At 43.4% G+C, this 27149-nt stretch overlaps 1 protein-coding gene across 3 annotated transcripts in view; it reads right to left on the reverse strand.

The window, feature by feature from the left end:
• Nucleotides 1–27149, reverse strand: part of Agbl4 (ATP/GTP binding protein like 4) — a 1113017-nt gene that overhangs the window by 80080 nt on the left and 1005788 nt on the right. For all 3 annotated transcript variants that reach the window (XM_028786938.1, XM_028786928.1, XM_028786949.1), the window contains exon 9: nucleotides 15216–15327. In XM_028786938.1, coding sequence (XP_028642771.1) covers nucleotides 15216–15327 — 112 coding nt within the window. The remainder of the gene's footprint in view (nucleotides 1–15215; nucleotides 15328–27149) is intronic.

Below are 27149 nucleotides of genomic sequence, written 5' to 3' on the forward strand. Positions count from 1 at the left end.
TGGATGGATGGATGGATGGATGGATGGATGGATGGATGGATGGATGGGTGGGTGGATGGATGGATGGGTGGGTGGGTGTATGGATGGATGGGTGGATGGATGGATGGGTGGGTGGATGGGTGGGTGGATGGATGGACAGATGGACAGGTGGAAGGACAGGTGGATGGATGGATAGACAGATGATAGATATCACTAGCTAGAGGGGCGGGTGGAAAGCTGAGCACTAAGCCCAGTTCTTTTATATATAGTGTTAAACCAGTTCCCCTGGGGGGAACCACATGACTGAATGTAGTTTATAACTATGCATGAAACGGGTCCCTTCTTCCTTCTGGAATGTTTTCTTGTTGCAAAGATAACATGTACTTATGAAAAATTATTGAGAAATATTAAGAAGCAAGGGGGGACCACCCCGGTGCCTAGAAATACTGCTGCTAACATCTCGTTTTGTGTTCTATTTGTGTGTGGTTTAAACCTAGTTGTTATGTTTGTTGGAACATAATACATGTGCAACTCAGTCTGCTTTTTTCCCCACTTAAAATTACAGCATGTGCAGTTCTCAACATAATAATCTCATCATAAACATCCATTATATGAATGTATTCTGATTCACTTAATCAGCTTCCTACTGTTAGGCATTTATATTTTCCTCCGTTTTTTTTCACTACTTATAAATGATAATTCTGTGGCCTTTTTTCCTTCTTTCTCTCTGCATAGATTCTTGTTCACACTTAAGATTATTTCTTTGTTTCTAAAGTATTATAATTGCTGGCACAAAGCTACCAATGCAACAGTATAGTTCGAACCCCAAAAACTCAGGAGCACCTTTGTTTCTTTTTTTATTTGGATTCTGTCCTCTTGCTTGTAGACTGGTGGTTCTCTGTAACTTTCACTCAAGTACAAACACACGGAGGCAGCTCACAGGCTCTTTCCCACTGATAGAACTCTGTCTGTAACCCCGTCTTGCCTCTTGCCCTTCCTCCCAGGCTTCTTCCAGTCCAGCAGCCAAACTTGTAGTTACCCCAGTTCCCTACCTAATAACTATGTCTTCTTTCTGCTCTGGTGTTCCTCTCAGGCTGATTAAACAACTTCTGATTCTTCAAAACTCTTGCCATGTTTTTGTACAAATCCTTATCCACTCTAGACTATTTTCTTTAGACTCAGTACCCCCAGGGAGCTTTGTATGACTCTCAGCCCTGCTTTGTTGACATTGGCACTCAGAGCCTTTGTCCATCATAACACATGCCACCATGTATGCAATTATAGGTTGACTTGGTCTGATGATCTGAACTACATGTTTGCAAATTTCATTGCCTAAAGACTCCTTTATCCACAGCTCTTACAATTAGTACACTTTTTAGGATGTGTGCATAACACAGTGCTTTGAGATAGTCACAAGAATCTACTAATTTAACCATACAACCTGCCTCCCCCCAAATGAAGACACTGAATCTTACAAAAGTTTCAAGAGACCTGCCCAGGATAGCTAAGTCATTGGTATTGAGTTGAAGTTTAGACCTAGACCTAAGCTTGAATCCTTAATCACATGATTCAGCTGCTCTGTTTTAAAGGAAGGGTCCTGTGAGGGTCTTCCTCAGGTCCCTTGCAGATTTTCAGTGTACAGCTAGAGGACACTACCCTCATCTAGATCTTGTAAGGAAGGCACTGGGTTCAGTTAGTTGGCCTTTGTGCTACAGTGTACAGTGCTTATGCTTGGGAAATGTTTACTGAATGGATGAATGAATGCCTTTTTTGCTTTCGAGGAGTACAAGGAAGCTCCCTTTTTATCTACACCCTTTACCAGTCATGAAGCAAAAACTGGCAGTTACTGGAGGAATGGGAGGGTATGGAGGTTCAGCAGCCAGAGTTTCAGGCTGTGTCCAGGCTGATAAGTCTTATAGTCAGACATCTGGGACTGGTGCAGGGCTGGGAAAACAGACAATGGTACTTCAGGAGGTTAGGGTCATTTCCTGATAAAAGGTTAAACAGTTCAGTTCTTGCCGCAGTTAGTCTGGTCCTTTTATCAGAATTCAGCTCTCTCCACCCCAGTAAATAATGGAGTAATTAGGCATCTGGCTTACTTGATTTCCCATGGCTACGGCCAGTTTCTGAAATGCAATATGCTATTTGATGTACCAGCATGAATCCATCCTGGGCTCCAGAGCCTCCCAACAGCAACAACCAAAAATAACTCTCCAAAAAGTTCCACACACATTAAACACAAAAACTTCCTAAAATGTAACTTGTACTCTGTTATGGGTCTGCTTGGCATGGTGCCCAATAGTAGCGTGCTGTATACACAGACCTCATGCTTCGAACCCAAGGGCACAGAAGGGGAAGCATGTGGGAGGGGTGAAGTGGACGGCGTAAGCTAATGACAAGAGTTGACTTGGAAGTAAACTGAGGTGTCAGACCATGTCCAGAGCCTCCTTTTCAGCTCTGGGCGTGGTTTAGCCATGATTCAGGAAGAATGGGGACCAAAGCTTAGTCTAACCAAGAAGCCAAGGTATAAAGAATAGATAGCGATAAGAGAGGGGGAGTGAAGGGAACAGCTTCAGCATTCATAGGTTCAAGATGGGGTTCTACATGACTGAAGTCAAACTCTCCAGAGTTTCCAGAATATAAACCTGAGAATAAAACTCCATATGTGGGAGTTATTTGTAACAGGGGATCAGTAGGAGTAAGAAAATGAAAAGGAAGGAAGACAGCATGTCCATGAAAACACAACACTGTGAAAGGGGACTAAGGACGTGGTTTCTTCTGGGATGTCCCTGCTCTGTCTTACTGGGAATTGATGAGGGATATTCTGCCAACATTTCTTCTCCCAAGCCTTCATTTAGGGTCTACTGATGGGTGAACTCTGCCAGGAGATGCAGAAGGAAGAATAAAAAGACTCACAGTGTAAAGGAGGCTAACAACTGTCACTAAAGCACACTATGACGTGTACTGTGAGCAAGGGCGTGGTCAGGTCTGTTAGGAGCATGTAGAACTCAAACAAGTCCCCTTGGAGATACTGACTTCTCAAGAGGTTCTGCAGGCCACCTGGTCATGTCCAAGGCAACAGACAAAGACAACTCCTGTGCTGGAGGGATTTGCAATGTAGCTAGGAACATGGAGCCCCTAGACCAGAAGAGATTAGATTAAAGCACCATGCCCGAGGAATAATCTCTATCAATATTTGTGGAATACACAAATAATTTTTTAAAGTAGAGCTATCAATATTTACAGAGAAGCAAAATGTGGGGTCTTACTGTGTGAGGAAGGATTAGACAAACTTGGGAAAAGATGGGTCTGGAGGTGGGTTCTGTGGGGTTTAGAGGGTCTCTCTTGCTTGGAAGAATTTTTAAAATGTGTTTTATGTGTGGGTGCTTTGCTTGCATTTTCATCTGTGTATCACGTGTGTGCTTGGTTCTGCAGAGTCCAGAAGAGGGTATCTGATCTCCTGAAACTGAGGTTACAGGTAGTTAGGAGCCACCATGTGAGTGCTGAGAATCCAAATCCAATCTGAGTTCTTAACCACTTAGTCAGTTCTCCAGCCTTGTGTGGAGATTTTATCCTCATTGTTGATCAATGTTCTATCCGTTTTTAAAAATTTTTCCTCTCTCTCTCTCTCTCTCTCTCTCTCTCTCTCTCTCTCTCTCTCCCTCCCTCCCTCCCTCTATACCTTTCCTTCCTCCTCCTTTCCCTCCCTTTTCCCCTCCCTCCCCTCTCTCTGTCTCTCTCTGTCTCTGTCTCTGTCTCTCTCTCTCTCTGTGTGTGTGTGTGTGTGTGTGTGTGTGTGTGTGTACGTGCTCATTTGCACCACACTTCCAGGCATTCTCTTGTCTCTGCCTGCCATCCTGTCATAGTAACATTAGAACTATCAACACATGCAACTGCTCCTGGCGTTACTTGGATCCTGGAGATTTGAACTCAGGTCGTCATGGTTATGTCAAATGCTGTTACCCACTGAGTTACTATCCTAGCTCCAAACTCCTCATTTAGAACCCCATTCATGTGACAATCCAGGTTTTAAAGAGGGGATTTCTTCTTTGCTGGCCTTTCTGCTTCTGCTCTCTCTCTCAACATTCATTGGGGGCCTTCACTTTGTTCTGAATGATGGTGACACAGATATGATTAAGGCACAAAGAGATCACAATTTATGGTGGGGTGTGGGCTAGAGCTATGGGGACTGGGAGAAAAGTACCTGACCAAGAGCATGAAACAATGGCTCGGTTTCCTGAGTACATTGTTTACAAAGGTTTACATGTATAGGATCTAGCACTTATGGGAAGCAGAGGAGATGGCAGGAGATTTTCTGTTTCCTGAGAACTGAAGTACAAGGAATTAAAGGGATCTGACTCAAAGGGAACCCTTCAGAATCTTTTGTTTCCAATGAAATTGAGCAGTTTGTATCCCGTCAGTTGATGAGAGGTGCCTTGGGCCATTCAGGATGAGAGATGCAGCAGAGAGTCACTAGCTCCACAGGAGTTACTCTGAAGTAAGAGAGTCATCTTCCCACCCTGCTTTCTGTCTAAGTGCCAAAGCTATAATCTTCTTTGTTAAAAAACAAACAAGTAATAGACCCAATATTTTATCATGGGTGGGAGAAATCACCCTTTAAAAAGTGGTAGTTTCTTTTCAAATTCCTTAAACTTTCATAAACTGTCTCAAACCATTGGAAAAACTATAAAAATTTCATGAATCACATCCGTCTGTTTTCCAGTTCCCTGAATGACATGTTACCCATTTCAAGTTTTTATTACCATATTGAACCTTCTCCTCTGTGGTTACTTCCTGATTTTCTGGGCCACGCTTGAAAGAGTGGGAAAATACTTGAGTATATGTAAGTGTAACCTATGGTATTACTGTGGACACACTGAATTGTCCCCTTGTGAAACCTCTAGCAGCTGGCCACATTCTGGAAACTTCTTTCCACTCTATCCTAGGGCAGTAATCCCTCTTCTTTAGAAAATGTTCTATGTTCAACACATAGGGATGTTGCTGTACTGCTGGTGAGGCAAGCAGGCCAGTTGCTCTTTCCTGCTGGCCAAGGGGGACACAGAAGCTTAGGAAGCTAATGTCTACAGAGATTCTGTGCTGAACACTTATAGACATTTGTCAGGCTGTCCATCTCTGACGACACTGGGACTTTTGAGGCTTGTAGAGTATCTGTGTGTCAGTGAGTAGACTGTACAATATGGTCAACAGATAAGTCCAAACTGACATTGACTGTGTATCTTGAATCTCTTGAAAATCATCCTTTGCCCCCCTATGGTATATAGATGGGAAATTAAAAGACTGGATTTGAGGGGTCACTTGCTTGAGAGCTACAAGCAAATGAGTAACTAGTTCAGCTATACATTAAAAATCCCACAGAGTTTCATTTTCTCTACCTGGACACTAGGATAACAATGTCATAGACACAAATCTGGAATGAAGGTGTGGAGATCCGCTGTTCAGTTTCCAGAGGTCCCGAGGACCAAATGAGGCTCAGATGTCTCAGGGATATGATTGTTTGTTTGTTTGGTTTGGATTTTTGTTTTTGTTTTTATAGCTGTGACGTTGCCTTTTCCCAGGGAAGGATAAAATCTGCAATGTGAGAGAAAGACTCTTTTCATTCAAAATGCGATGGCTCCTCCTGTTATTCTCACTTGGCCTACAAGTAGGGATGGGAGTGGGAACACTCCCAATCCCTAAGGAAGGTTTGCCCCCCTCCCTGACCAGGCAAAGGTACCCCAGGAGGAGGTATCATCTCAGGCCCTCCTTGTCTGCTGATCCAGAATCCTTTGTCACCCTAGAAGCAGTTCTCCTGAAGCATGGGCCATGTCTTTCCATTTTAAGTGTGTGATGAAGCAGAGGCTGCAGGTGGGTTTGCACTCAGATCCCTTGTGGAATCATGTACATCCATACACATGCCTATGTGTCTGCTTTATTTACTGGGCACGTGTGTGTGCGTGCGTGTATTTTCCATTATATATATATGAATGTATTCATTTTCCTACACATTTCTTTGTGGCATTTGTATTTGCAGTTTTGTGTATTTAATGGACTGGTGTGAATGGGTGATGGTTCTATGCTTCTTATTTGACCATGTCACCAGCTTCTTTGTCAAGTAAGTGTGTTATTGTTTATTTACTTATTCATTTGACAGAAAGAGAGCAGTTTATCTGGGAGGCTCCAGGAGGCACAGAGTGGAGGAGGAGCCGCCCAGCCCCGTGTTGCTCTATTTTCAAAGCTGCTCCATGTTGTTATGGCAGCTAATTTCCCTTAAATGATTTAAGGAAATGGATCTGTCTAAAGAGCTGCAGCCAAGTTGTTATAGCAACGCCAGCAGTGGCTGAGGGGGCTTTTCTCTTCCAGAAAAAGGACAAATCACCTTGGAGTGTAGAAACTGAGACACTGCTGGGAAAAAAAAATCAAACCAAACCAAACAAAACAACAGCCCATAGATTTGGAGTGGCTTTGGGACAAGGGAGAAGGCTGAAGGTAACCATCCCCCACCCACACACCCAGCAAGATCCTGGAGTGATCAGCGCCTTGCTAGCCTCCCTGAAAGCAGGATCTGGGTGTCCTCCATCTGCAGACACTATTGTAACAGTATGGCAAGTGGGCTTCTTCCCTCATAGTCTGGGCTCCTTTGGTCCACTCTGCATACTGCAGCCCCAGTTAATTTTCTGAAACATCTATTCTTTATTCATTGATTCATTCATCATTCAGCAGAATATTCTCTGCAGTGCCAAGTTCTGTGTTAGGTCCTAAGGGCACAAAAATGAGCAGAGCAGGCCTGGTCTTGAACAGCACGTCAGGGGATGATGGCCTTTATGTGATAGGTAATAGGGAGTCATTGAAAGGTTCTGAGGGGAGAGAGGGAGACCCCATTGGATTTAACTTTTAAAGAGAACCTCTGTAGTTTCTTAACTGAGGAACAGAATGGCTGGAATTTTGACTCACTGATGTCTCCCTTGCCTCACCAGCTCTTTGGCTTTCCCTGGACTGCTCCACTTCTCAAGATTGAGAGAGGCCATATACTGGAATATTCCTGACAGGCTGTGTTTTATCCCATTGCTTTTAACTTTTTTTTTTTTACAGCCACAATATTTAATTCAATTAAGAAAACTTTTTAAAAGAATGCCCCATGCTTCCATTTTAGTTCTTTGGTCTGATGTGCAAACACACATGAGCATCCTCAGATTGCCCCTCACCTGCCTCCGACAGAGCCTCATGATAAATCCTATAGGCTAGCTTGGACAGCCAGCTCCCACCCCCACCTCCATTCCATTGTCTGCTCTTCTGGAATGCCTGTTCTTCCTCTTCTTTTCTGAAATCTCTTTCCTCTTCAAATTCATATGAAGTATTAAGCACTCTTAAAGCTGCAGTCTAAATGTAGTTTCCTCAAACTGCCCTTGATACTACCCACCTCCAGGCCCATTAGAACATTTGCCCCAGCCCCAGGCTTCTACAGTACTGTGGTTTGTTTCTTATAATATACCCTCCTTCTCAGTCAGTGTGTTGCTCTAAAATGTCATAAGGATCTGTCCTTTTCATACTATAAATCTTTCTGGCCCAGAACTCCCCCAGCAACTCACCCATCAATTTCTATATGCCTGACGTTACCCAAGGTTCTTGTTTATGTTAATACTGAGGAATATGTGTTGTGCTTTTAGAGGAAATGATGCCTTTTTAAACTTAGCTTCACTACACAAAAATGTTACTCAGGGTGTACCTCATAGGTAGATATTAAATGTTAACAGAGCTGCAGGTGGATGGTCCTAGAAAAATCACCTACAGATCAGCTTACATCTGATCTTAAGGTCATAACTGGATGGAGATATCAGAGGAAGGCTTTGTGCAAGAGTGGGTCTTGTGTGGCTAATTGTGTGACACAGTGTCATATTGTTGTGTGTGCTCCAATAAAGTGAAACTCCCTTGGTTAGGGGATGAGCTCTTGCCCAAGTGTGGATGTCATTTTTAGTGCCAATTACTTAAGAAGGGGACAAAGCTCCCAGACTTAAAATCAGAATGGGAAAGGAAGACCTGAATTGGTTTCCATCCCACTAAAGGTACCAAAATGCCTAAATGATGTTCCTGAACAAGTTAGATCAGTAGGTGGGGACAAGTTGGGGACTGGAAAGACAAGGAACCCATAGCCAAGAAGAGTCTTTGGTGATCAGAAGCAATGACTCTCAATGGCAGTTATGTAAGATGGAGTAGGCAGAGTCTAAGGGTGGGGTGAGTCACTGAAGACAGTGTGAAGCCTGTGTATTCTAGGAAAGGCACTGGGTGATATCATCTCTGCCTCTATCCCTTGGGGTTTGGGATAATCTCAGCAATTATTGCAGGTAAACTCAGGAGAGGGTTTGACTCACCAGATCAGCTTCTCAGAGTGCACAGTAATGATGATATGGGGTGGCTTTGATAGGTGAGAGTTTAAATACCGAGGCTCCTAGTCTTCAGAGAAATCTATAGCCAGGGAACAGAGGACCTAGGCTTACTCTGTCACTTGCTCAACATTTATGCTGAGCACCTGCTCACTCACAGTCAGAGCTCTGCTGAACACCAGGGACTCTGAGAAATTAACCAGACTCTGCCCTCAGGGAACAACCAATCACAGCCCGCAAACAAGAGCCACCCTGTGCAGAGGGAGCTACCACTGAAGCAGAACATGAAACACTATGTATCTCAGCTCGAGGGTAGTCTTCTAGGTTAAACACACCTCTTTCAAGAGCATAATTTAATATCAAATGATCTCATGGGGGGGGGCTTAGTGAGCCTGGGGCTAGGAAAGCTGCCTCTGAAGCCAAGGCCACCACTGACACTAGCTCAGTAGGCTGTCAGACTGTCATTGTTCACTGACAATATGGACCAGCTCCTTCCAGGGACTTAAGGCACAGATTGCACATTTTACTCCTACTTAACTTCAGGCAGAGCACATGTCCTGTGTCATCTGTTACCTCTCTATACACACTAAGTTTCCTGGAATTCCTGGGAAGGGTAGCCTATCCTCAGTGTGGCCCAAGTCAAACTGTTGGCATCTCACAAACTTCTTTCTCTCCTATTGGCTACAATCAGGGGTCCTCATGTTTCCCTCCCTAATGTCTCCTCTCTTTCCTCAGCCTACCAGCAGGAGGCTAACCAGTCATTCTCCCAACCCCTTAAAAGACATCATCCTCAGAAAATTGGACATAGCATTACCCGAGGATCCAGCTATACCACTCCTAGGCATATACCCAGAAGATGCTCAAACATATAATAAGGACATATGCTCAACTATGTTCATAGCAGCCTTATTTATAATAGCCAGGAGCTGGAAAGAACCCAGATGTCCTTCAACTGAGGAATGGATTAAAAAAATGTGGTATATTTACACAATGGAGTATTACTCAGCTATTAAAAACAATGAATTCGAGAGGTTCCTAGGTAAATGGATGGAACTAGAAATTATCATCCTGAGTGAGGTAAGCCAATCACAAAAGAGCACACATGGTATTCACTCACTGATTATTGGATATTAGCTCAGAACCTTGAAATGCCCAAGATGCAACTCACAGGCCACATGAAGCCATAAAGAAGGAAGACCAAGTGGGGGTGATTCGGTCCTTCTTAGAAGGAGCAACAAAATACTCAAGGGAGCAAATATGGAGACAAAGTGAGGGACAGAAACTGAAGGAGGAGCCGTCTGAAGACCACTCCACCTGAGTATCTATCCCATGTGCAATCACCAAAGGTAGATGCTGATGTGGAAGTCAGGAAGTGCATGCTGATAAGAGCCTGATATGGATATCTCCTCAGAGGTCTTCAAGAGTCTGACATATTCAGAGGCAGATGCTCACAACTAGCCATTGAACTGATCATGGGGTTCTCAATAGAGGAGTTAGAGTGAAGACTGAAGGAGCTGAAAGGGTTTGTGGCACCATGAGGAGAGCAACAATACCAACCAACCACAGCTCCCAGGGTCTAAACCACCAGCCTGGGAGCACTTAGGGGGGGATCCAGGGCTTCAGCTGAATATGTAAAAGTGGAGGGCCCTGCTGGGCATAGGTGGAAGAAGAGAACTTTGACCTCATGAAGGCTGGATGCCCCAGGGTGTGGGAATTTTGAGGGTGGGGAGGTGGGAGTGGGGGGGGGTAGATAGAGGTTACATCCACAGAGAAGGAGGAGGAGGGGTGAGGAGATTGGGGGTTCCGGGGTGGGTGGGGGATAGGGTAAGGGGACAACATAGGAAATGTAAATAAAACATCCAATAAAAAAAAGAAAAAAAAGTTAAAAAAATAATAAAAAAAAAATAAAAAAATAAAAAAAATAAAAAGAAGAGAGCAGCATCACTGAGGTGAAATCTTCTGGGAAGTGGTTCTTGAGAGCACAAAGAAGCTATTTTCCAGAGAAGACTAAGGTTGAAAAAAAAAAAAGACATCATCCTCCCCAGAGGGGTTCTTCTAAAATAGAGGTTCTATCCCTCCTCTGCTTAAACCCCCACAAAAATGAAGTCCACATTGCTCCAGTCACACAGCTCTCTCTTTGTTCTTCTGTCTACCTCCAGGTCAGTCTCTGAGTTTGCTCCCAGTCCAGGCAGATGCAGACTCTGGTGTTCTCTGGCCTGAAAGCTCTCCTCTCCCTGGGTATCTTTCCTTCATCAATCTAGTGTTGCCTCTAATCCTCTCTACCTCTTGTCATAAAAGCTACTTAGAACAACTGCCTATGAAGTCTGTCTCCATGGGGGTGCAGTGGGGCATCTCCTCCAGCAGGAATGTGGAGCAAATGATGGGCACCTGCACAGCAGTGGCATAAGAGCGATGCTCTGATCTCAGATGGTTCTGTTGATTCTCTGAGCAAAGGTCACCAGAACTCTGTGCAAAGCTACCAGATTCAGGGTGGCTTAGAACCAAGCCTGGCTGGATAGAGTATACACACCTAATGGATCCCAGCTCTCAGAAGGTTAGGAAAGAAAAATTATATGTTTAATGCCAGTCTAGAGTACATATCAAGACAGTGCCAGTAGAGGAAGGAAGCAAGGAAGGAAAGAAAGGAAGAAGGAAAGAAGAAAGAAAGGAAGGAAGGAAGGAAGGAAGGAAGGAAGAAGGGAGGGAGGGAGGAGGGAGAAGTGAGGTAATAGTCAAGAGAAGAACAAGAAAATAGGAGCTTTCCTAACAGTTCATATAGTTCAGCATCTTGGCACCAAGCAGTTATATGTATGTATACATATATAAGACACTGAAGGTTAGGAGCAAAAATACATTTCATGGCATTAGCACATATACTTCTGGGCTCTGCAATGTTTGCAGCTGGACATAAAGGTGCCTGTAGATCTCATTCAGACTGTGAACCTAAATCTGCTACACATCAGTACTATACAAGGTGGCACACATCCGTAGTGTACTATGTACCTTAGTAGGCGTTTAACAAAAGAGAATGTATAATTTATCATTTAAAAGTACCAAAGGCATTCTTAAAAACATTGTAGGACAGCAGAGCTGCGCCCAGTAAGGCCAAGGCTTAGGAGCATTCTGCTTTTACCCTGCTTAGTAAGTCTTTATTGTTGCTAAAGAACACTGACATGATTGAAATATGCATTTACTTATTTAATGTCTATTTCCCTACAACATTGCAAAATTTAGAGTTTTCATGCTATCAGAAATACAGTGCCTGGAATATAGAAATGTGGTCTATAAATATTTGTGGAAAGAAGGGAGAAAAGAACAGAGTCAAAGACTAAGCCTCGGATCTGCTCCCATCACAAAGGGATAATCTGGTTGGCATCTTATGAGCACAGAATAGCCTGGATGTTCCCACACTTCAGAGTTAGGGAAGTTTAGAGAGAAAAAAATGCATGCTGTATTAAGTGGTTCACCCCACAAAAAGGCAATGAGGATGAAGGGAACAGAGAAGACAGTGACATCAGGGATCCTGTTTGGAATCAGCTTGAGTTTTTATTAATGCCCTTGTTTCGGGCAGAAAGGTGTGAGCTTCTGGAAGAAGGTAGCTTATACTGTTGTCTTGGCAACCAAGCATACTTCTTGACAGCTAAACAGCAATGACAAGTCAAGTCAATATGTGCCATTAGCAATGTCCTAATATCTCTACAGTTCAGTTTTGCTTAACCTATGTTTTAGAACACAAATGAATATCTAGTCATTTGTGAGCAAATCAATAGCTTCTAATGACGATAGCATAGCTATAGCAGGTTCCTCTCTTCCCTTTTAGTAATCTCAGCTGCTTTCCTTGGGTCCCTGTGGTTTAAATAAGAATGGCCCTCATTGTTTCATAAATTTAAATACTTAGAGAGTGGATCTTTAAGGAGGTGTGGTCTTGTTGGAGTAGGTGTGTCCTTGTTGGAGTAAGTGTTTCACTGAGGGTAGGGTTTGAGGTTTCAGAAGCCCAATTAGCCCCAGTGGCTCTCTCTTCCTGTTGCCTGCAGATACAGATGCAGAACTCTCAGCTACTTCTCCAGTACCATGTGAGCTGCCATGCTTCCTGTCAAGATGAAAGTGGACTCTGAAACTGTAAACTGGTCCCAATTAAATGTTTCTTTTATAAGAATTGCTGTGATCAATGTCCTCTGAAGCTTGGCAGCTGCAAGATCCTGCTTAGCAACTGCAGATAGACTCAAAGCAGAGTACCATGTCTTCTTAAGAATAGCAGGGAGACCATAACTCAAGCAGTGTACCATATCTTCTGAAGAACTGCAGGTAGATCATAATTCAAGGCAGTGTACCATATAGACCATGACATGTTTCAAGGCACAGGCCAAGAAGATTTTGTACTTTTCCACCACCTGGACCCTCTTACCCCCTCCCCTTGTAAAACATGCTATAAAAAAGCATTTCATGTTCAAAAAAAAAAAAGAAATTTAAAAAAAAAAAGAAAAAAAAAAGAAAAAAAAAAAAAAGAATTGCTGTGATCATGGTGTCGCTTCACAGCAATACAACATTAACCAAAGCAGTTCCTTCCCCTCGGCTTCCTCTCCACTAGCTCTTTCCTTTGGACTCATCTAAAACACCTCTTTGTCCAGTGATCCCACTTTTTTTTTTTTTTGCATCTACTGACCCAGAATTTAGTCTTTCATGCCTTGTTATGCCATCTTTTCTACAAACAATATTTCACTGGGCACAATTGAGTGTGTCATATTCAACTCAAACCAATTCAACAAGAAGTTGCTGAATATTTTTATGAAATTCTACTGGGGAGACAAGAACCAGCACAGAAGCCTGGGGAGAACTCTTTAGATTACAGGTGCTTTCTGAGAAAATACAATGCAGCTCTCCTTTCTGAAAAGTATGTATACAGGACATCCTGGAGAATGCAAAATAAGAAAGGGTTGAATGTGCACAGCTGGTTTCCAACTGTGCCAAGGATGAGCTAAAGAAGGAAATCATACACTGAATTTGAGGCAGTGTAAGCCCTGACACAGAAAATGGGCTAACAAAGAACCTAGGTGTCTTGGTTAGGATTTTACTGTTGTGAGCAGACACCATTACCAAGACAACTTTTATAAGGAAAACATTTAATTGGGGATAGCTTACAGTTTCAGATGCTCAGTTCATTATCAACAAGACAAGAACATGGCAGCATCCAGGCAGCACGGTGCAGGAGAAGCTGAGAGTTCTATATCTTCATCTAAAGGCTGCTAGCAGAATACTGACTTCCAGGCAGCTAGGATGAAGGTCTTAAATGCTCACAATGACACACTTACTCCAACAAGGCCACACCTCCAAATAGTGCCACTCCCTGGGCCAAGCATATTCAAACTATGACACCAGGAAAGAAATCACACCTACAATCAAAATGGTATCTGGGGCCAGTGGGATGGCTAAGTGGGTAAAGGCACTTGCCCTCAAGTCTGAATTGGACTATCCGGTACCCAGATAGTGGAAGGAAGACCTGACTCATGCATATTGTCCTCTGACCACCATGTGCACGCTGTGGCAAATGTCCATGTCCTTCCACCTCCTCCCACACAAAAATAGCAAAACGATGCTTTAAAAGAAAACGCTAGTTATAAAATCAAGGCAACAGTGCTGTACCTGAAGTCCTACTTTTGCACTGATCTTTGCACTAATGTGTTCGTTTATCTTTATGCTCATATTTATGCCTCATTAGATGCATTTTTATTGGCACCTTCAGCAGAGTAAGCAGAATAGGGCACTCTGGTGTGTCTCTGAAGTACCTCAACTCTGGAAACTTGCCTTACCTATCACCATCTGTCACTTGGTATGCACTTAAGGGAACATCAAAGTTGCAATCATCATGTCTGGGAAGGACTTGAGTGTGATTTTACTGGAATGGCATCCAAAAAATTGAGTTTCCCCTATTTTGAATAGTGCAGCTTTGCTTCCCATTGAGCACTTTCAGTAAAGGAAAGCTCCCAGGTCACATGCTCCATCCTGAGACAGCTGTAACTTGCTACAGTGTTCTATTTCCCTGTGGCCCTACCCCTGCCATGAATGCTATCACCCCTGAGCACAAAGAGCAGCTATACCCTCTTGCTGATAGCTCTTCAGAAAGAATGAATCTCATCTGTCTCCTTCTCTACACTATAAATCCACAGTATCTTCTCTGGTTTTTGCTGGCAACAACTTGCTTATCTGAGAAAACACAGTGTGGATCTGTCTATATGTTCCCCTTCTTTCTTCCAGAACAGAAGGCCCTCTTCTCCAGGACCAGAGCCCCAACTCACACCACATGGGCCCGACGTCTGTGTCATCTGTATATACTCATGCTTCTTTGGCCACCCCATTGTCCAGAGGTGCAAGTGTCCTCCAAACTAGGTTAGCTTTTTAGGACTGGAAAATGAGAACAAGTCGAGGCAGAAGTGAAACTCATCTGGCACAACACATGACAGCCATGCTCCCGATGTATGAAGTAGGCCAATTCTACACTCTTCACATCTGTTAAATACCACTGGTATTCCATTGGACTCTCTATTTTCCTTATACTAATTCAAGTTGCATTTATTTGACTTATCATCTAGGAGCCTTGACAAGTAAAGATGTGCTCCCATGTATTTCCCCCACTTCTTGATGCTGCCACATCCGAGATGAGCTGATATTTGAGTGGTGGGGAAAAGATAGGATTGGGAGAAGGTACTGGGTCTGTAAAATTCAGACATGTTCATGCTTAGTATCGTCCTGATTTTGCTCGTGTAACCCTAATTTAGAGCCGCCTGAGGACTTCCTCATGCAATCTTCCATTCCCAGATGTGGCCAGCAGCCAGCAGCTGCTGAGGGCATCCTACTACTCACTGGGTCATTGTACATCTTGATGATGAGCTGTTTCACTCCATGCAGGGTGGGATGGGCCCATGGAGAGGGATCCAGCCAGTGACGATTCAGGTCAAACCCCATCAGAGAGCACCTAGACAAAGTCCAGACTGAGAGTCAGTACAGATGGGACAGGCTGAGCTTCCCACATTCCCAATACAGCTAAAGAGAGGGGAAGCCACTGACCTGTCACTTATTGTCTCCCAGAGAGAATTGTAAGCAGTATAGTAGGATTTACTAATTTAGCACTATAATCTTTGAGATCATTTATATTATAATTCCAAACTTATAGACAAAGACACAGAACTACAGAGAGGTTCAAAATTATTCCCGTGGCACAGTCCCACTTTGATCCTTCTGGACACAGGCACATTACCCAGTGTAGGCAAAGAAATGATCAGGCCAGAACCACTGGCATTCGCAAGTGTCCCCATTATTCCTTTGTGTTTCATACCTACTGCCAATCTATTGTCTCCAAAATGTACCACTATTTTTTTTTTTATCCCTTCTATTGAGACCATCTGAGCTTGGTCTTCTTGTTTCCATTCTTACCTCCTTCCACTCCAATCTTTCACACAATGGTCACATCTTCTTCTTACATAAGTCAGACCTCTCCTCTAGTGCAGTGACTCCTTGTTACCTAGGGCCTGAAAGCCCAGGTCTTTATAATAGGCTTTGGGGCCCCCCACCATCTACCACATTAGCCTTTTTGGTGTCAGCTGCTTCAACCATCCTCTTGCTTACTTTGTACCAGATACTGCCCCTCTCATGTTCTTCCCACACAGCAGGCATTTCCTTCCTTAAGGACAGTGCCAGGATGTTACTTTGCTGAGATGCTTGTCTGGGTTCCTGAGTGACTCACTGTCTGGCTTATTTCAGTCTTTGCTTCAGTGTCACCTGGAACATGATGCCTACCTAAGCTATCTTCCCTACACTCTGCCTTAATCATGCCACTGGGGCAAGCATAATTATGACCCTGGCTCTACCTCTCCCCCCTTTTTTAAAAATTCCTCCATGTTTGTTTAAGCCCTGCTTGAAAATGAGTAGGAGCACATTCTCCAGGTACTCTCTCTGCCCCCCAGACAGCATACACATTCTCCAGTATAGAACAGGCTACAGAACAACTTCCAAAACCATTCTGCTTGCTTACACTTCAAATAATTGCTGTGATATTGTCCAGTTCACCGTGTTGGTCCCAGAATAAATAACTCTCACAGAGCTAGCTGACTATCTTACCTTCTTATTAAGATTCATGTACAGCTTCCCATTGCTTAAAAAATAAAATTCTGATTTTTGCAGATCTTTATCCATGTTCACATGAATATTATCCAAATCGGCATCATCTGTCTCTGCATTACAATGTGCATTCTTTTCCTTCCTTAGCATGCTGCCCCTTTAGTATAAGTTTAACAACTGTGTTCTCTCTCTACTTCCCATACGCAGTAAAATTTTACTCTCAATTTGCTTATGAAATGCACATTCTCCCCCGCCCCCTCCCATCATCCTTCTTGGGAATAAATAAAACTCCATTGGAAACCTTCCTCTCTTTTAAGGTATTTGAGAAGGAGATGGGGAGACAAACAATAACGGTTTCATCCTATCCTTTAAATAGTCACAGAAGGAGTATAACTAATGCTTGTTATGCTCACATCTGGAGAGAAATGTGGAGGAAGGTCTCAGTAAGAAGAAGCCATGTGAAATGATTTGTTGAAGGAGTGGAATTTTTCCCAATGTTGAGGGCAGAAGGAAATGCATAAGCCAAAAAGGGAATATGAAACCACTCAGGATTTGAAGGAATTGAGGATAATTTGCTTTGACTGATTCATAGCACATGGTAAAGAGGTACTGATAGAGAATCCATAGAAGGAGGTAGGAGACAGGAGATGGGGAGAGAGACTACTGGAAGCCATGACTCTGCTCTGTTGTTAGGGGACCCACATGGAGACTGAGCTGCATATCTGCTACCTTTGTGCCTGGGGCCCTGTTCCAATCCGTGCATATTCTTTGGTTGGGGGCTCAGTCTCTGAGACCTCCCAGGGGTCCATGTCACTTGACTCCATTCGTCTTCCTGGGGTTTCAAGCTGAACTCTAGCATCTGTTTGGTGCTGTAAGTCCTTCCCTGTGTGTACCTTTTCTGCTTAAGGAGTTGGAGACAATCCTTATTACTTGGGCTGAATGTATTCCTAACCATTTGGTCCTTTGGGATAATTAATTGGAAATTCTAGGAAGATCCTGTATTATCAATTCCTTGATTTCTAGTCACCAAGAACATGGATGACCTGATTGCTGTGCGCACCAAGCTCTCTCAGCCCTTAGTGAACATGTAGCAATTTGGAAAGGAACAAACCATTAGTAACAGTACTTAACTGTAACCCATTTCTCTTCAGTGCTGTTTAGTTGTGTGCCTGTTCTCTGTTCTCAACAGTGTCACACCCAGGCCACCAGCTTGTTCTAGGATACTCCTATGACCTAGAACCCACAATGCCCCACTCTAGCCTATTTTAGATGGCTATTCTATTTGAATATTCTCCCAGTGAGTTCTTATATCAGGCTCAGCCCTGGCTCAGGAGCTACACAGAACAGAGAGGCTATATGGTGGAGATTGGGGGCTTTGGTACTCATAACTGGGTTTAAGTTTTGGCTGTCTACCTTATCGGCTGTGACCTTTACAAAATCTCCTTTTAAATACCCTTTGAGCTTCTGTCTTATCATAGGTATAATGAGGATAATAACCCTGACCTTCTGGATTATGTACATGAACTAATTAATGTATACAAATGCCCCGGTAAAACCCCCAGTACTGAGTGAACTAGAATAAATGATACCCAATGACAACAGGGAGAAATCTACACTCCCTATAAATATGAGGTAGCTGCTTTCTCTTTGCCCTCACAGCAATATTACTTCTCTAGCAGGATGACATTACAAGACAGTCAGTGCTGACTATATTCTATTAGATCATCAGTTGCTTATATTTTTGCGTCTGACAAGGAGTCTATGTTGTGATAAACACTGAGAAATGATTATTGAACAGACATTTCCAATCTTGTATGTTATACCACTTATGAATCCAGCCAATGTAGGTTGGCTCTATTTTCCAAGTAAGACTATTAAGGGCCACAGAAGACAAGCTATTTCATAGAAGCCATACACCAATATTCTTTAGGGCCTGCACTAGAATCCTAGTCCTGAGCCGTGTGGGTTTTTTTTCCCCCAATGCTGCTTCCAGAGTGTCTCCTTGATTTAAAAAAAAAAAAAAGAGTTAGATTCAAAACTGAATAAAGAGGCTGGAGAGATAGCTCTAGAGAACATGCCATCCTCTTTTGAACATCTGTTCATCTTCCATGAACACCTATGCACACACTGTATAAATGCACACTGATACATTCACATATACATAAACTTAAAAACAAACAAATCTTTAAAAAGAAAACCTGGAAGAGGAGCACTAGAGTTGGGAGATATTAACACCTCCTCTTCCTGACCCACCCTATTAATGGAAACAGAATGACTCCTGACTCAAAGGCAACTTCAGTCCTTAGGGACCCTAGAATGCCTTAGATGACAGAGCATGTGATCCCTGTGGCCCCTAGTGACCCTCGTCGGGGAGCTGGATCTGCACAGGCACTTTTTGGGCTGACCTTTGAAGAACTTTTGATGGCAAGGAGTGTCCTAGGAGTTGCACGTTCCCAGAGCAAAACATCTTAATAAAGACGCATAAGACCTGGCTAGGGGACAGGGTACAAAATACACCTCTGCTGTCTCTGTCATCTTGGGAAAGTCACCTCCTCTACCCGAGTTTTGTGTTCTTTGTAAACTAAGCAAGTTATACTCCACCCATAGAAGTATCTTTCACAACATGATCCTAAAGTGTGAATAACTGAGTCTCAGAGTCAGGGACCTTGAAGGAAATAATTATTTCCAGTACAGTTTATTCAAATTACAAAGATTCCTATTGTAAGAAACAGGTTGGCATCATCTGTTTCTTTTCTTTTGTTTGTTTTAATGTAAGCTTCTTTTTAAAATTTACATTTATTTGTTTATGTGTGTGTGTGAGGGGGGGGATGTGTATGTGTGTATCACAGCATGAATACAGAGGTTAAAAGACAACTTTGTGGAGTTACTTTCCTTTGTGCACCTCTACGTGTGTTCTGGGGATTATGGTTACAGGCTTGTGCATCAAGCACGTTTATGTTCTGAGCCATCTTGCTGACTGACATAATTTTTAAAGCTTGCAGTTGGTTACCACTGTCTTAACATTAATTGTATGCATTTCTCAAGATTGGCGACATTCATAGAACTCAAACATGATAGTCAAAGCACAAGAGAGTATCCCAGGTAGAAAGCATGGCCATGTAAAGCTAGAAAGAGGTGTGTTCTTCTGTGTCTCTTTCTGTCTATAGGGGCTAGGCAGTCAAGGCTCATGGTTCAGACTCTTTTCTGAAGATAGGGTGATGGAGAAGATGTCTTCTCACCCTCTCCTTGTGGGAAAAATACCGAGGCAGTGGTCCTGGAGACTTTCCACGATGGTGGGTCCCACATACAGGAGAAACATCTAAGGTTCCAGAGGCTGGAGGCTTTGGTTGTGGCAGGCCCCAAAGACATGAGAATGTCCATAGTTCCAAAAGGGTTTATTTTCACGGCTGGTGGTGGATGGATCTGGATGTACCACCCTGAAACTCAGGGCAGACCTGAGTTAAATAGGGAGGGAGAAAGGGGGAGGTTCTGGGAAGAATGCTTAATTTGCTCTACCCTCTGGCCTTTATTAGTATGTAAATCCCTAGGGCCTGAGGCCTGTAGTCACACCCTCTACCTGTGCACTTTGGGAGGGGCTAAAATGGCCTACGTGACTGATCAATGTAGGTCCATGGAGATGAGACTGTGTCGGAACTCTGGGTTCTGGGGAAGTGCCAAACACCTGCTGTTTCTCCCTTGGAGTCTTGGGGTTCCAGGCCTATGCCCAGCCATGAACCAGGATACCCTTACACAGTCCCACCCTCCACCCCCAGTTGCCAGTTTATAGTCACAGGATGAAAATCCTGTCTTTTTGGTGTTTTTCTAGTCTGGTAATTTTTAACATTAATTTTCATCATGAGTTCAGAATTTAGACCTATGTTCTGACATAGGGGAGATTCATGATTTATACCAGTGGAATAAAACAGCTGACATTAGAACAATCCTAGAAATGAAAATATACGAAGGTCAGGTAACTTTATACTACATTATTTCTTGCTGTTGAGTTGGAAACACTATTGAGTATCTTTTTCTTTCTTCTTCCAATCTGTGAGTTAGCTGTATGAGGGCAGGGATAATGTCCATGTTCTTGAAGTGATGTCACTCCCCAATCCAACATAATCAACTCTGTCTAAGTGTCATGGAGTTTTGATATAAGTATTGAATGAATGAAAAGATTCATAAGTGTATGAACAAATGCTCTGCATGTCTATAAACAGGCCTAGGCAGTTTTTTACATGGAGTCATGAGCAATATAACAGTGCTTCACTCAGTGATGGACTTCACTGATGCCTTTGTTTGTACAAGTACACTCTAGAATGCTTGCACCCTGGCAAAACTGCCTATCACATTTCTCAGACCAGATCTTTCTTCTGAAGTGAAAAATGACCATAGTTTGAATACACGTGTCTGTTAAATAGTGACCACACCCACAGCAGTCAAGCAAGTAGGTATTACTCATCCTTGTTTATAAGCAAGGAAAGAAAAATCCAGGAAGTTTTGACCTTGAGAAGGTCACTTGATGACTAGGATATAGAGATGGATTCAAGCCAGATCTTGTTGATGCCACATGGCCCACAAACTGGCTTTGAGGTCCCACTGTCTATTTGAGTGAGACTATGTGATCTGTGAAAGAAACATTGTCCTCCTCATTAATCTCTTCTTGTCCTTCTTACTTCCTTCTTTGTCCAGCATCAGAAACACACTGGTTCCAAAGAATGTCACACAAGTAGCAAATAAATTGTTCTATCTTGCGAAGGGTACTGCGCCTCCTCCTTGTTGCAATGATGACAGCCAGAACTAGCAATGATTTAAATTCCCCTCTTTCTGATTTCCTTTGCATTTCTTTTTAAAACATAGAGAAAAAAGTAGTGTAGTCGCTCCAATCAGTCTTCTGAATACCATGAGGCTGCATACTCCTGGGAGCATTGACATTGACAAGCAAAGATGTATGGGACATGAATGCAATTGTCCCCCAAACACAGCAGTTTTTCAGCATTACCAATGAGTTGTATTGGATTAAGTATATTTGCACCAAAAGCAAAATAAATATTGCTTTATTTAAAGCCACAAAAGGTTGGAATTCAATTGCCCTTGGCCTAAGGCAACTTCTAGCTCTATTGATTGGCCAGTGTCAGAATGCCAGACAATCTGTCATCAACAGCCCCTGAAAAGTGTTTAGCAAGTGGGCTGTGCTCTGCTGTGCTACAGATAAATGCAGTGCCCTTCATGCCAGATAGGAAGAATCATAACACATCTACTCATCACCACACCAAGGTATTGCAGCATTTCCCTCCCATCTCTTCCTAGATTAGCACTGTGATCAGGATGGCTGTGCTGGATAGGTTCATGTCAACCTCACTCATGATTAAGTCAGCGGAGAGGAGGGTACCTCGATTAAGAAAATGTCTCCATAAGACTGGGCTGTGGGCAAGCCTGCTTTCATTTTCTCGATTAGTAATTGATGGGGAGGACCCATCCAATTGAGGTGATGCCATCCCTTTGTTGGTGGTCCTGGGCTCTGTAAAAAATCAGGCAGAGGAAGCCATTGGGAGCAAGCCAGTAAGGGGCACTTCTCCATGGCCTCTACATCAGCTCCTGTCTCCAGGCTCCTGCCCTATTTGAATTCCTGTCCTAATCTCCTTTGACGATGAACAGTGAGTACTGGGGAAATGTAAGCTAAATAAACCCTTTCTTCCTCAACTTGCTTTTTTTGTTCATGGAGTTTCATCACAGCAACAGAAACCCCAACTAAGACTTCAGAATCCTCTGAAGATGGATAAGAACATGGCTTTCAAAATCAGAAAGATGTATGTTTAAGTCCTAGGTTTTCCACTAAGTAGCTTTGTGACTCTGCACTGTTGGGAGCAGCCCTGCTTATACACTGAAGGCCTAAAATCAGCCATACACCTAAAATCAGCAATAGGCCTGACATACATGCCTGCTAGCATCAAGTCTTGGGTCTCTGTGGAAAAACACTGAAACAGATAGCTGGGAGTTATTGTAAACTAACAGCTTTGGTGGAAGACTGCCAAACCTGGCTACTCATAGGCCTTGTAAGATAGGTAACCTTGGTGGATAGTACCAACTTAGATAAAGACAAGTGAATCATAGGTGGAGTCATAGTGGTCTGTCCCCTGAACCTTCACCCACCTGACACTCTGTTCTGGAAGAGATCTGTACTCCCCTGAACACCTACGCTTCTGCGTCATCCCCTTCCCCACATCCTGCCTTTTTGTTTATATAACCTGTGTGTGCAAAAGTAAAAATTACGGTTTGATCAGCCTATAGACAAGCCATGTTCCTTGTGTTCACCTGTTTCCTCCATCTTCTCTTTCAGGTGACCTCCCCGGACCGCTGTTTAATGCCCTGCTGGACAGGACTGCACAAATTCATCTGTTCGTTAAAACATGTTCAAAAAGCTAGAAGGAAAGAGAATGTACTTGACCCCACCCTGAGGTGCCCTGACAGCAGAGTCTCCACACAGCTGATGCTCAGAGGAGCCTGTAAGTAGATGCTCAGATGGCTAAGGAGTTTATCCGTGGTCCAACAAGGACAGATAACAGCAGCAGGATGTGAACCCAGTCCACCAGCACCAATGTTAAGTTTTAGGCCTTTGTTTGACTCTTTTGAAGTAGTCTTGGGAGTCAGGAGAGATCCTAATTGACTGTCTCCCAGGTGAAAGGACGACGGTGAGTTCAACAATCTTATTTTAAATGCATCTTTGTTAATTCTTTGAGAATTTTGTATTCTGTATTTTGATCATATTTGTCCTGCTTCTCTTCTTTCTCTCCCCCATTCCACCCTTATCTCCCCACTTCAACTTCGTGTCCTCCTGTCTTATGCTCCACCATCTTGTTTGTAAACGGGGAAACTAAGTTCCCAATAAGAAACTAGTGTGGAGGTGTCTGTAGATGAGTGTTTACAGGCATGCCTTCCAGCCTGACAAGGTGCAGTCTGAAGTCTCTTTTAGGTAAATTGTGACACGACACGTTAGTAAGACTTTGAACTGGGAGTAGAATCTCAGCCTCCCTGACAAGAACTTTTGTGCAGTGTACAAACAGCTTATCTATATGAGTCCTCACCCTCTACTGCTTAGTAGCAAAATCAGAACTCTGGCTTCTTGCCTTTGAGTTGAGGGAAGGCCTTCATTCTTCAACAGTGGCCCCCCCCCTTTTTTTTAAATCAAAGTAAGCTGGAAGAAGGAACTGCTCAGATAATGCCTAGAAAAAGAGATCCTTTCCAACCCCAGGCTTTCAGGGGCTTTTTCCTCCTACCATGTATTCCTAGTAGACAAGGAAGAGCTTTGCTTTCAGGCCTTGCAGATGCTATCCTCCAAGCATAACAGCATCACTTTCATCATCAGAGTGGTTGAGACTGCTTGCAAGAGACCCTCAAAATTGGATCACTTAGTGTTTCTTCATAGAAAGAGGTCATTAGCCCCTTACCTGAGATTTCAGCCACTACCTCCTGAACCACCCTGCCAGCTATATGTAGCTTTGCTCCCACTACATGTGATCTTGTGGTCTCAAGGAGATACCAGAGTACAGACTGTAGAAGTTTCCCCAGATGGAAGATTCTATCTCCACAGCCCTGAAGAAGTCATTATCCATGATAGGATGAGACTTTTTGGTGGTTCTTCTGTTTTGGTTGACCAAGTTCAACCATGATGGAATCATTACATTGATCAGTCTTTGGTGCCTTATTGGTGGAACTGGATCTGTTTACATCTTCCCAGGCAAAGCTTGTGCAAGAATGTAACTCTTCTTTTCCTATGCAGAGCATGGATTCCAGGGGTCTCTTCTCCCTCTCTCCTGTCTCCTGCTTGGAAACAACACACTGGGCTTCAGGGATTTCCCAGCATTGCAACCTAACATACTCTCAGAGCTAGTCACCACCTATGAGAACTCAAAATTATATCAATTCTTATCCATACACTCACAGACAGGGAGCCTGAAGTCAACAGTGAAGATGGGACATGGCAAGGTCATGGGCTATGTGAGAGTAGGTTTGAAAGTTTATTTCAGAATCAAGGTGATAGCTTTTCTCTCCATAAAAACATTGATAACGGGTTTACTCTTTTTTATCTTTTTATCCTGAGGGGTGACATTTTCTTAAGGAGCTCACTAGCCTTGAATTTGCTAGGAATTAAATTGAAACTAGGATTTAGCAACTGCAATTTCATAGGTGAAATGGGACTGAAGAAATAGGAGGAGGAAGATGTCCTTCACGTCTTTCCCATATATGAGCTGGCAAGTCCTCGCGACCTGTTCTAAGGATCTGGAATCCAAATATGGACATAGGAACTGGTTGCCTGAGAAAATATTAGCTTGTCTGTTACCTTTGTGGTTAGACTTTCCCTAAACGGGAAAGTGAGGATTTTCCCTCCTCAGAGGGTTTCTCTGAGGATCAACTGGCACAGTCCCTGTAAGAAGCTGAGGATAACATCTAGTTTGAGGTTTGTGTTACACACCTATTAACAGTTTTCAAGGTCTGATGTTTAGGGTCCTGGACAGTCTGGTCCTCACTTCTTACCCTGTGCCACCAATCTGTATACCATGCAAAGTAAGCATAATATAAGCTAATTGCAGAAGGGAGACCCTTGATATAATGACTGATAAAGTTCCCATTGAGTCTCAAGGCTTAATAAGCTCAAACATCTCCTGAGCTTCTGCTGTCCTCCTAGCTGGTGCCTTTTGCATGGTACATGAACAGTCCAGTACATACAGGCCACAGCTTTAAAAAGGTGTACGCCCCACACTTCACTCTCTGAGGGTCTTTATCACTTAAGGTCCCAGCCCCAGGTACCAGAGTCGTGGCTCCTAGTAAGTGCCTGGGTTTTATTCCTTGATCTTTAGTAATCTCCAGGGACCATACACAAGAGATATAATTCCTCTGAGCATATCAGCTCCTTTCTCTGCAATGAGATGGGAGATAAGGATCTCCTTCATTGATTTAGGGCAGTTTTGAATGGTACACTCCCATCCAAACTCACACTTCCCTCAATCTCAACAGTGACTTTCATTTCCTGCATCAGAGGAAAGGTTCTTCCTAACCACCCCATTGTTACTCGTTCCTGTGGGAAGGGATGAACTTGTCTGATTGGCTAACCAAGGAACTGAGCTTGTTGGGCCTAGCCTCCTCAGGAGTGTTTGGCATTTTGTTTTGAGATTGGCATTATGTCTTGAGTTTGCTTTTTGTGTGTGTGTGGTTCTGGGGCTGAACCTGGGTAATAGGCAAGTGTTCTATCACCAAGCTCTACCCTCAGTTCTCAGCATGTTGGTTTTTGGAAGTTTTTGGATATGAATATGGAGCCCTGCAGGAAAGTTCCAAATTGGTCTGCCCTTTACTACATGGTGTGCTTTCTGGAAGGTGTTTATTTTCTCCTCTACTTGTGGCTCATGGGATGTTGAATTTTGGGATAAATCCAAATAGAAGCCAGTTTGGTCCACAGATGCAGACCATGTCTTTCAAATTCTTCATCAACAATAGAATTAGTATTTCATTCTCTGCCTTTCTGGTTCCTCCATTCCTTATAAATTGAGCAATAAGATGAGAATGAATGCAGAAGCCTGATACCTATCATCTCTTTAGCTTCGGTGGTATGATACACAGCAGACACTGACTATGGCATCTGACAGCTCTGTTGGTTCAACTAATGCTCCACACTACTATCAACACTGCTCACTGTTATTCCTTCAGAATATGTTACTTCTCTCTTCCTTCGCCAATGTTCACCCTTCATTCAAGACTTGTCCCACAAGTGATGTCCTTCAGGACATCCCCCTGACTGCCCCCATCCTACATTCCCACAGGAGTTAAAATGTGAGAATGTGACTTCTCAACCCAGAATGGGCCAAGCCTGCCTCACATTCCTAGGCTTGATAGCAAGTATGTGCTTGGTGAAGAAGAAAGGGAGGAAGGAAGGAAGGAAGGAAGGAAGGAAGGAAGGAAGGAAGGAAGGAAGATAAGAAAGGAGAGGCAGAGGGAGAGAAGAAGGGAGGAAAGGAGGGAGAGAAGGTAGGAGGGAGGAAAGGAGGGGAAAGGGAGGAGGGAAAGTAGATGCAATGGAGGTAGGGAGGCAGAGGAGAAACAGAAGCAGAGGAAAGAGCAAATGTGTTGGAAAGGCTTCTTCAGCAAATGCAGAGTGCCAGCCAAGGCCAGATCTCAGCAAGAATGGGCAGCTGAATGCCCTTTGAAAGAAGAGAAGATGCAGGAGGGAAGAACATGAGAAGAACATGGAAGGATGCTTGGTGATACTAGCTCAGGATAAGCACTCAGGCACCTTCTGATGATCAGTGTGCACCACAGAAAGATTTCACACTGAGAGCTTGTGCTAGGTGAGCATGGTTTAGAGACTAAGACCAGAAATGATGACATTCTTGATTTCAGGCCATTGTTTTGCTCCTCTAGACTCCCTAGCTACTAATTCTTGGTTGCTACTACCCGAGACTGGTCTTTACTATAGAATCAGTTATAAAAAACCAACTTGCTATAAACTCCAACTTCAAAATGTGATCTTGCTGCTTGCAGGACAGAGAGGGGAGCTGCCTCCACAGACATCTAGCCATCTGGCCTTTTCTGAGAAACTTGGCTGGGAAGCTCATTTGAATAATTGGTTTTGGCGGTGTACACTTGTGGGTTAGACACTCAATTATACCAAGGGCCCAAGTGTCCTTTCAG

The sequence above is a fragment of the Grammomys surdaster genome, unplaced genomic scaffold, assembly GCF_004785775.1.
Source record: "Grammomys surdaster isolate TR1022 unplaced genomic scaffold, NIH_TR_1.0 100, whole genome shotgun sequence".
Classification (NCBI taxonomy): domain Eukaryota; kingdom Metazoa; phylum Chordata; class Mammalia; order Rodentia; family Muridae; genus Grammomys; species Grammomys surdaster.